General features: G+C 34.8%; 1 protein-coding gene across 1 annotated transcript in view; it reads right to left on the reverse strand.

Moving 5' to 3' along the window:
• LOC106639240 (glutamate receptor ionotropic, kainate 2) overlaps nt 1–10,141 on the reverse strand; it is a 1,100,929-nt gene extending 1,090,788 nt beyond the window's left edge. The window contains exon 1 of the mRNA XM_089592472.1: nt 10,007–10,141. Within this exon, the coding sequence (XP_089448598.1) occupies nt 10,007–10,133 (127 nt within the window). The 5' untranslated portion in view covers nt 10,134–10,141. The remainder of the gene's footprint in view (nt 1–10,006) is intronic.
• Nucleotides 10,142–10,591: the final 450 nt, after the last annotated feature.

A 10,591-nucleotide genomic window follows, 5' to 3' on the forward strand; every position in this document is an offset into this window, starting at 1 on the left:
TTTTTTTAAATATTAATATCAACATTTTTCCTTATAAAATTTGAAGCTAGGAGGTTATACAGTTTAAACGATACGCTAAAACAAAGCATGTGGGACTAAAAGCCGAGCTCGAAGTCTTAAAAAAAAAATTACTGCCACAAATTTTACGGAGTATTACACCATCAAACATCGCTTTAATCCGTGTGTTGTTTTTATGTTTATTTTTATCACAGGTACTTGGCGGATACTTGGCAGAAATTTGGTGGACTCTTGACAGATACATGGCAGGCACTTGATAAGCACTTGGCAGGCACTTGACGGGCACTTAGTCGGTACTTGCTGGGCACTTGGCGGGTACTTGACGGGAACATGCTACGCACTTAACGGAAACTAGGCGGTTACTTGATGGGCAGTTGGCGGGTACTTAACAGTCATTTGGCAAGTACTTGCTAGACACTTGACGGGTCCTTGACGGGCACTTGCTGGGTACTTGCCGGACGCTTGGCAGGTACTCGCCAGGTACTTGGTGGGCACTTCATGGGAACTTAGCGGGTACGTGCCCTGCACTTGGCAGGTATTTACCTGGCACTTGACAGGTACTTACTGTGTACTCGGCAGGTACTTGCCAGAAAATGAGATAGCACTTTCCCGTCAAGTAACCGCCAAGTGCCCGTCAAGTGTCTGGCAAGTACCGGGTACCTGCCTGTCAAGAGCCCGCCAAGTTTCTCTCAAGAACCCGCAAACTTTTTGCCAACTTCCTGCCAAGTAGTCTTAATAAAGAATAAAGATTCAAAAGACACGTGGATCCTAACGAATCTTGATGTTTTCCAATTCCATAAGATTTGCGACAGCATTTTTTCTTTAACACACTTTGGGCTCAGCTTCTAGTCCAACGGGCTTTCCTTCAGTCTATCTTTATTGATACTTTTTAAAATCTGTAGGTCAAAGATTTTATTAAAAATAAAATAATATTAAAAATTTTTTTATTTAGCAATGGCTCTTGTATACACTTTTTTTATAAGCCATCGTTACTTGTTAATTATAATTTATACTAGATCTTGAAAAATATTAAAAAATACTATGTTTGTTAGCTTGCAGAACGTGTCCCTAACATAAAATAATTCCTAAGCCGTCAAAATATTAAAAAAAAAAAATTTAAGAAAAAAAAATTTAAAAAAAAAAAAAAATTTGAGAAAAAAAAATTAAAAAAAAAAAAAATTTAAGAAAAAAAAGTTAAAAAAAAAAAAAATCATACCTTGAAATACAAAACAAAATTAAACGAAATATAAAAAGACATAAAAAAAGTACAATGAAATGAAAAAAATAAGAAAATTAAAAAAATAACGAAAAAAAAAGATTGATCAGAAAAGTAAATAATAATAAAAAAAAATAAAATAAAGGAAATTAAAAATTAAATAGAAAAATGAAAAATAGAAGAAAAATAGAATTAAGGAAATTAAAAAAAAGGAATTATATAAAAAGAAACAAATCAGGGGGTATAAATGGGTCATGGGACCCACGGTCAGAACGAAGTTCTTTAAACATGAGATGAGTATAAGGAAACACAGCTATTCAGGTAAAAAGGGGGTCAACAGACCCATAGGGAGAACGAGGCTCTATAAAAGTAAGTACTCCCTTCATGTAGTTCACTTAAACAAAAATTTGAAGAATAAATTAAAAAAAAAAATAAGAAAATTTAGTTTAGTACTCACGACAGTTGAACTAAATTTTATTATTTTTTAATTTTTTTTCTTTACAAGTTTTTTTTTAGTGAACTACATTAATGCAGTACTTATTTTTATAGAGCTTCGTTTTTCCTATGCATCTGTCAACCCCCTTGTTAACTAAGAAACTGTGTGTCTTTATGCTCTTCTCATGTTTAAAGAACTTTGTTCGTACCATGGGTCCCATGACCCATTTATACACGCTGGTTTGTTTCTTTTGATTTGATTCTTTATTTTGAATTTTCTTTATTGTTATTTTTTTTCTATTTTTTATTTTTCTATCGTATTTTGTAACGAGGCAAAATGGCCTCTATATCCTAAAATGCTCTCGCTGATGCAACGTGTACACAAAGCGCATTAATTCGACGCTTCTCCAAACTGTTTGTTTTTCGGGAGCTGTATACACGCTGAGAGAAGGGGACGAGGACGCCAACAGACAAACCCTTGAGATGCAGAGACACAGCAGCGCCAGCAGAAAAGGACAAGGAAAGTGCGAACGCGACTACCGAGACACAGCAGCTGCTAAGTATGAGAGTGACTGCGAGAGGAGATACGTGGTGGCAGCAGTGGCAGTGGCCATTGCTTGAGCAAGAGATCGTGAGTCAGTTGGGAGTAGAGCCTTAAATTGCACGCTTAAGCGTGAGCAGCGAGAGCTTAAGTGACTTTACGGGATTTCGTGGTGAGAGTTGAGAGAGAAAGTTTTCGAGAAGGTGCGTTGAGTGTTGAGAGAAGAGAGAGGAGTGTGCGTGCGAGACGAGAAGCTGCTGTGTTCTCCCAGGACAATGAGGCCTCCAGGTCAAGGACTACGGCCGCTGAGAGAAGAAGCAGAGAGAGAAGAGTTGAGAGAGAGAGAAGAGAAAGGGTGGAGCCGCAGGACGAACGACCCGCTCGAGGACGCTGGACGACATCACGCCGGGTTGGACTCGCGGACGTTTGACAAGGAGATGAGGCTAGTGAGATAGGGAGAAATATTGAGAGAGAGAGAAATAGTGTGTAGCGTAGACAGTGCGAGAGAGAGAGTTTGGGTTGACGAGACGAGGTGTACGAGAGACCGCGAGGTGCATGGGAGGGCCACCATTTTTCATGCGTGTTGTCCTGTATTAGGGTAGATAGTAGAGTAGAGAAAGAGAGAGAGAGAGAGAGAGAGAGAGAGAGTATAGTCAAGTAGAGAGAGAGAGGGAGAGAGTGTATAGCAGTGTGAGAGGTTGGGGACAGAGTGTAAGTGTGTGCGTAGTAGTGTGGGTCGAGGACGAGCAGGAGCCCCTTCTCGTCCCGGTCCAGCAGGACGTGGTGGACGAGCGCTCGTGGCTCGCGGGATGCGAGGCGAAGTCGCTGCAGCGCAGTCCAGAGGACGAGGTGAAGCGTTGTGTCGTGTATTGTGAAGAGAATTACTGTGTATTAGTGTTAAGTGTGTTAAATAAAGAAATAGTAAAAGGTATTTGTTGTGTGTAAGTTATTAGTTCTCCCCGTAGGACGGAAGAACTCCCGCGCCAATTCCCCTTTTTTAGGAGTAGAAACCTAAGAGGTGAGAGGGACAACGGTAACGAACGTGATTGAGATTTGCTAATGCTGCGTCGGTGCCTCGTTTTATTTTAAGTCAAGAAGCACTGTCACAATTTTTAATATCCTTCATATAATTTTTTTTTTTATTATCATTTATTTTTGTACTTAATCTCTTTTTTTTCGTTTTTTTTTATTTACTTATTTTTTTAAATTTATTTTACTTTTTAGTGTCTCTCTTGATTTTATCTTTTTTTTCATGTTTTATTTCATTATTATTTTTTTTTTAATTTTTTTTTTTTTATGAATTTTTTTTTCTTATTTCTTAAAATTTTTCTTTCTGTATTTTTATTTCATTTCCTTTTCAATTTTTTTTTTTTTGATTTCATTTTATTTTTTAATGTCTTTCATAATTTCATTCTGTTTTTTCGATTTCCATTTTTTAATATTTTTTTATATTATTTTTAATTTTATTTTTCTTATTATTTGATATTTATTGATTTTTTTCTTTTTTTCATTGAATTTTTTCTTTTGATTGTAAACTTTTTTTTATTGGTTTTTTAACCGTTTGTCATTGCATTTCGTTGAAATTGTTTTAATTTAAGTTCTGTATATAAATTTTTCCCCAATCATTTTTACTCTCACTTACTTCTTTTTTGCAATTATGTAGCCAATCGAAACAATTTTTTTTTAATTTTTATATAATTATTCAATAACATTTTGCCATTACTTGTTTATCAAACTCAAAATAAGCGCCCTTAAAAACCATTAAAATAATGGTACTCGAAATATACATACATAATGATCTTACATAATTTATTTATTATTAAGTTAATAAATGACTATATTTCAATAATAATCTGACATCTTACTAATATATAAAGCAAAGTCGCTAAAACCACTGTAATCGCTAACCACTGAACCGATTTTGCTGAAATTTTGCACACTGATTCATGATACTTCCTAAATAGTTTTAGTATAGTTTTTATCTTAAAAAATTGAATAACAATAGCAACAAATGAGCTCAAAATTTTTGCAAAAATACGCCAGCTTCTCACCTAAATTCAGTAAAATTCGCTAGGTGGCGTCGACATAAGATCGAGGCTACCTGCAAAAGAATTAAACAAATGTGGTTGTAATACGCCGGAGCGTCTCGATAGTGATGCAGCGATATTTCGGCAGTTCAACGAGCTGCATAGACAGTGAAGATTACAGTCCTGCAGCTGGATATCCCGGTTACGGACGACACTCTTCTCTGAGATTAATGGGACCTACGTTTTCACTACCCCTGGATTTTGACAAGTGCAATCAATAAAAAAAAATTTTCAACCGCTGACGTCTCCGGCCTAATACCAGGAGATATATCTAGCCAGAGCGCAATCTGCACAAACTTATCAGAGTTGTGTGGCAGTCCCACCCTTCCGCCTGGTGCAATTACACAATTTTTGGCTACAAATGTGAGCCAGGGAAAACACCTCTGAGGAGCACGGGCAGCCACAACGGCTTCCTTCTTAGTCGTCGCGTCCCCAACGCGCTGACCCACATGTTTTTGTCTAACGATGAGCGGTTGGTTATCCAGGGAACGACCCGAAGACGAAATATCCTTGAACAGCAGCGTACCTCCCTCAATCACAGTCTCCGTACATACAGACTCTCAGGGTAAGAATCAAGCTCCCCGTAGCCAGCTCTTTATCATCAGGAATAATAATAAAGAATAGCCTGGAAGCTTCACCACTGGCGCTTTTTAGGGCCATTATCAGTATTTACGTTCCCTACTTAACCATCAATTTCATCGGTTCTTTCTAGGATCCACCTAAGTGTAAACTACCTTGCCAACAAATACATTTTTGCTACCATTTCCGGAAGCGATTCGTCGACTGAAAGACTATATTAACTAAAGACGGGCACTATTAAACCAAGTCAGCCATTCACTAGCAGACGTCACCTGCGGAATTGTTCTCCACAAGGCTGGAAAACCTGGTGACCGACGAACCTATACAACCCTCTCGACTCTAAGCATTCAACCAGGAATCACTGATCCTCTCCAATGTCTGCGTTAGGCAAACCTATAACAGCTATGTAGGAAAAAAAACTTGAGCCAACGGGACAGCCTCCACTGGACAAGTATCACTAACCAATCTCCCCATTTAAGATCACCAAAACAACTGAATCTGCAACTAAAAAAGGTGCTTTGGACACCAACGTCTTCGACGTTATATTGGGAGACGTTGGGAAAGAGCACTACAACTAGCCCCAAAGCTTCAGACTTTGTAATTAATTTCCCAATCAGTCTGGGTCTTCAACAGCAAGCCAGAGAAGATCACCCTGAGGTATCCTGGCAGTCACAGTTGCTGTTAACTGCAGTTAAGAAAGAGTTAACTTAAAAAGCTCACCGGTCTTTTTTAGGGCCATTGAACGTCGAACTACCTTGCCAACAAATATATATGAACTTAACAAAGTTGACAGAAAACAGCCTTTAGGGGTCACAAAAATTTTAAGCATGCCAAAAGTCGCAAGACGGTGAATTGGAAGAAAAACTTAAAAGGTATCTAATAAATACAATTTTACTTAGGCGTCAAGAAACTGACGTAGAAAATTTATCGAGATTGGAACAGCAGCGTCAAAATCGACAAATAAGGAATCTATTACGTGAGAGATCAGATTTTCATTGTACCCTCACAGCAATCTCTGAAATCTTTAAGGATCCTACTTCAGATTTTTAAATAAGTAGAAAATGTATTTGTTTTTTTGTGGTAATAAAAAATAAAGCGCTTAAGGTCCAGGACTTTGTTGCTCTGGTAATAAAGTTGTAAGATAAGAGAAACAAAAGTTTTTTTAATATAAATTTTTTGGGAGTTTAAAATCTTAACAGCTTTTAAAAATAGCCATTTTCGTGAATTACACGAGAAAAACTGTAAATCAACGGCTCCTTATGGCCACCGATTATTTTATGGCCTAAAGAACGCACGGTACTTTTCAGCATAATTATTTTTTTGAATTCTTACACCTGATTATTTGACTAAATAAACTGTATGGATTCCGAAAAAATATGTTTTTAATAAGAAGATGTTTGTTCTGAGATGTGTCAGGAATATGTGTAAAATTTCCAACTGAAAACGTTTCACATTACATGTCAACACACTACGGTGTTTTATTTAGTAACTCTCGGGCGAAGCCGAGACGGGGGGCTGCTAGTAGTAACATAATTTGTTTGTCGAATTGAAAATAAGTGCCCTTAAAAACGATTGATGCGCTTTGCAATTCTATTGTACATGTTTATTTTGATGATATATATTCATTTATTCAATAATTTATCAACAGAAGTGATTATAAGCATTATTTTAATGCTAAAAAAACATCATGTTTAAAAAAAATTGGTCGGTATTTTATGCATCAAATGCATAAAATACTAATATTTAATGCGTAATAACGCACAATACTAATATATAATGCGTAATAACACGCCTCATTTGATTCAATCTACATAACCATACTTATGCTAACTAAATTTTTGTTTTTTTAAATTTATTATTTAGAAAAAAAAAATTTTTTTTTTAAGGAGAAAGAGACGTCTAGTAAGCGACTTCCGCTTTATGGAAATCTGTCGTTTTTAAGATTCCAGTTCCTCAAGCACGTGACATAAAGAACTTCGTTCTGAAAAGTAATCAGAAAAGTAATTTATCAATTTAATTAATTATTTATTATTAATTGAATGTATTATCACTGAATGTATATAAAAATGAGAAATCAGTTACAAACCACACGATAAGTACAAGAAACCGAAATTACATAGTCGGCAGCGCTCGTAGCAGAATGGGTAAGGTACTTGACTCGCATGCAGGAGGTCGAGGATTCGAATCTCTTTACTAAAAAGTGTTTTTTTTTTTTTTTCTTGAGAAGAAGAAAATTTTAAGTAACAAATCACTGTGGAAAAAGGAAATAAAAATTTGTTTTAAAATTAATCGCTTGGGAGTGTGAAGGGGAATGGTGGGCGGAGGTGTGAAGGAGGATAGTGCAGCACAGTTGGAAGACATAGGGCAAGTGGAAGTGTTTAGCGGATTGATGGTGAGGGTGACGGGGTAAAGGGGGAAACTTAGAAGGAAGAGACTTTCGGTAATGACTTCCATTTTATACAATCTGTCGTTTTTGAAATCTGCGCCCCCCCAGTACGCGACATCAAGAACTTTGTTCTAAAAACGTAATGATACACAATTGAACTTCGCATACTAACCTTTGAAGGTATCGTCTGCCGAGAACAGTAGACATAAAATTATCATAAAGCAATGACCAAAAAAGTTCTAACTACACCTCTTATTTCACAAGTCCTTATAACTTAATACTTCACTATTCTGTGAAACTTGTCTACGTTAATATTTTAATAATATTACATAAATATATGGATTCGTTAAACACTGATACACAAAGCGTCATTTTTGATGCTACGTAGAATCCAACTCGTAGATTACAAAAAAAACAGTTGAAAAACTAAAAGCATGCACATCAACAAAGTAGCACATAAATCAAATTTCTCTAATATCTTGTATACGATAAGAGGTCAAATAAAAATAAAAATACTATTGTGTAGAGCGGAATATTTTAACCTGATTTGATGTTTCACTGTTATTTGCAGGAAAACTAGATTTTTAGATAAAAATTTACTAAAGGAAGTTTTGTCAGATGTGTGAGTGAGTGAGACAAAAAGCGCGTTGATAAGCAGTTGTGTATGCCAGTAAAAGTATGCTCCTAACGGTGTCGTCAGCTGGCAGTATGCACAGGAATAGATTCACTGGACGATATGGGTAGTATCATTATTAATTTATGTATAAGAAGTTTGTGCTAGTCTTGATGAGATATGCTCATAAATCTTGATAATGTAGATAAAAAATGTATAAACAAGTTGTTATTCTACTTATCTAAAAAGGGATACTACTTTTAAATTAACTACCACATTTAAGAAATTTCGATGACCATTATAATAACTTTTTTGGTAGTTATAATTTTTTCTATCAACAATCTTGGTGTTGCATGATTTTGTAGCTTATTACTATAGTACCCATGAAATTACATTGGAATCCCATGATTGAATGACCACATGGCTTACAAATATGACAGAATAAGGAGCAGACAATATAAACCTAACAGCATTAACATCCAACCTTAAGATTACATACAGCAGTACCATAGCCGACGCTCATGCGCACGCGTAATTATACCCATGTATACAGCTATACTGACAGTACCTCACTGCTTACCGGTCCAGCAAAATGACAATGTGGCAACGCTGCACGTTCATACAGCTGCGCTATAGTATTCCAACCCCTTTATTTGGAATGCATTTTCAATCGCCTGCCATTTAAAAGCTATTAGCCCTAAAAATATAATTCAAATGGGATTTGCTTTAGAAAAAATTGCTCTATACCCTGTTCTTGGATAATGCCACCGTTGCATATGAGCCTGTTTAATTGTATGCCATTTTTATTCTCTTTACAAAAAATCAAAGCTTAAGAGGTGGATTCAGACAGGCTTCCAAAGAACAGAGTGTCAATTTTAATTTGGGATACATTAGTTTATCAGCACTTAATGTCAAAGTGTTGTTAGTCTACACGTGAATTACGGATGAGTAGCAGATAAGCAAAGCTAGATGGTGCTTCATGCTTTTTCTTTTATTTCTGTTTTGTCGCTTGGCCAGTTCGGTTATTCATTTAGACTAAATTTTCAAAATCTGCTTATATACACATACGTCTGTTTTGCTTCACGGATTGATTTAGTTTCGTTCTTTTCATGAAAAAACATACAAGTTATAACTAGAAAAGTACTTCACATAAAAGGTAAAAATAAACAAAAAAAAGTTCAGTGAAGTGTATTAAAAAGAAAATTGCAATAAAGTGTTTTAAAAAAAAAATAACTCCTCAGTTATTTGTTTGCAGTACGTTCTTATTTTCTGGGTGCCAGCATGCAAGCTGCATATATGCACTAAATATCCTGAAAATTGTGATTATGAATATTAGTATTGTTTTAGTTTATGATTACTAAATAAGTCATTACCATCCTCAGAATGACTACTGTTATGGTTGATTTCATTATAGTTATTAAAAGTACTTGATAAGTTTTGTGCCATAATATCAAGTTTTAGAATTAAAAAACTGGTTCCTATGATTGACAAATATCTGAATTTAACTTTTAATCATCAATTAATAATCACACATTAAGTGTGTATACATTATTATTTTATTACATTTATTTAAATGAGTTGCCATTTCTTTACTATTATTACGTTCTTATTTTTTTAAAATGTCAAAACTGCAATTTGAATTGTTACGCTCTAGAACGAGAATGCTTGGAAATTGAAAGCTGGAATCCAAAATACAAGGTGCTGCGAACTTAAACTTAGCATACTCGGAGGAAATATTTTATCTCCAAGCGCTGGTAGTTAAAGCAATATTGTTCGCAAACAGAGAGAACTTCTTTTCTGATAGTAGAAGCTTAGAGCCTGAGATAAGACGTTTTTTTGTGTATTCCAGCATAAAAGTACGTTATTCTCTGCAGTTAGAAGATCTTGATAATAACAATGTGCCAGGTCTAAAAGTAATTAAAAATGTAGAAAGACTTTTTTAATTGCAGTATACGTACGTTCATGCATCGTTAAAAATACAATTAATATATGAAGTCACAGTACAAGAAAGTCACAGTATACAGTAGTTGCAATCATTATATCATTTAAGGAAAACATTGAGATTTTCCACCAAGTAAATAAATTATATAGTAAAAAAATATTAAAAACATCATAATTTGTAAAAACGTACCTTTTTTCGACACATCTAAGATATCAGATGATATTTCTTCGAAGTCTAAGCTAACACTAACATTATATTCTAGAAATGTGTTGTGTTGTAGCAATTTCTCCTTGTAGGTTGTAAGTACATCGTACATAAAGCTATGTTTTTCAACTAATAAGCCTGAAAAAGGTAAACATATGTATTGGCTATGTCTTAATGCTTAGTATTTGATCTGTTGAAATATACAAAGCATATTTGTAGCTTAGAACGAAGTCATGTTTCGTATATCGAAAATTAAATTTTTTTTTTTTTTAAAGTATCAAATATTTCTTAAAGAACATTGACATTTTTAATATGCTACAAAAATATTCATTTTAAATTGAAGTTACGACAAACTAAACTAAGAAAAAATGTACTATATAAGACATATGTAAAGGAACTTTTTCTTTGAAGTGGAAAATTTCGTCTGCAAAAAGACAATTCTTGAACAGACTCAGGTAAATTAAACAAAAGTCTTATTTTTAAACAATAAGCTGGATTTTAAGCCAAAAATAAAAAGCGTCGGAGGAAAAACAATTAAAATGGATGTACAAGAAGCGTGTACAGCAACGT

This window comes from Copidosoma floridanum, unplaced genomic scaffold (genome assembly GCF_036245765.1).
Source record: "Copidosoma floridanum isolate Cflo_tuat_1 unplaced genomic scaffold, Cflo_Japanese_pri ptg000017l, whole genome shotgun sequence".
NCBI lineage: Eukaryota > Metazoa > Arthropoda > Insecta > Hymenoptera > Encyrtidae > Copidosoma > Copidosoma floridanum.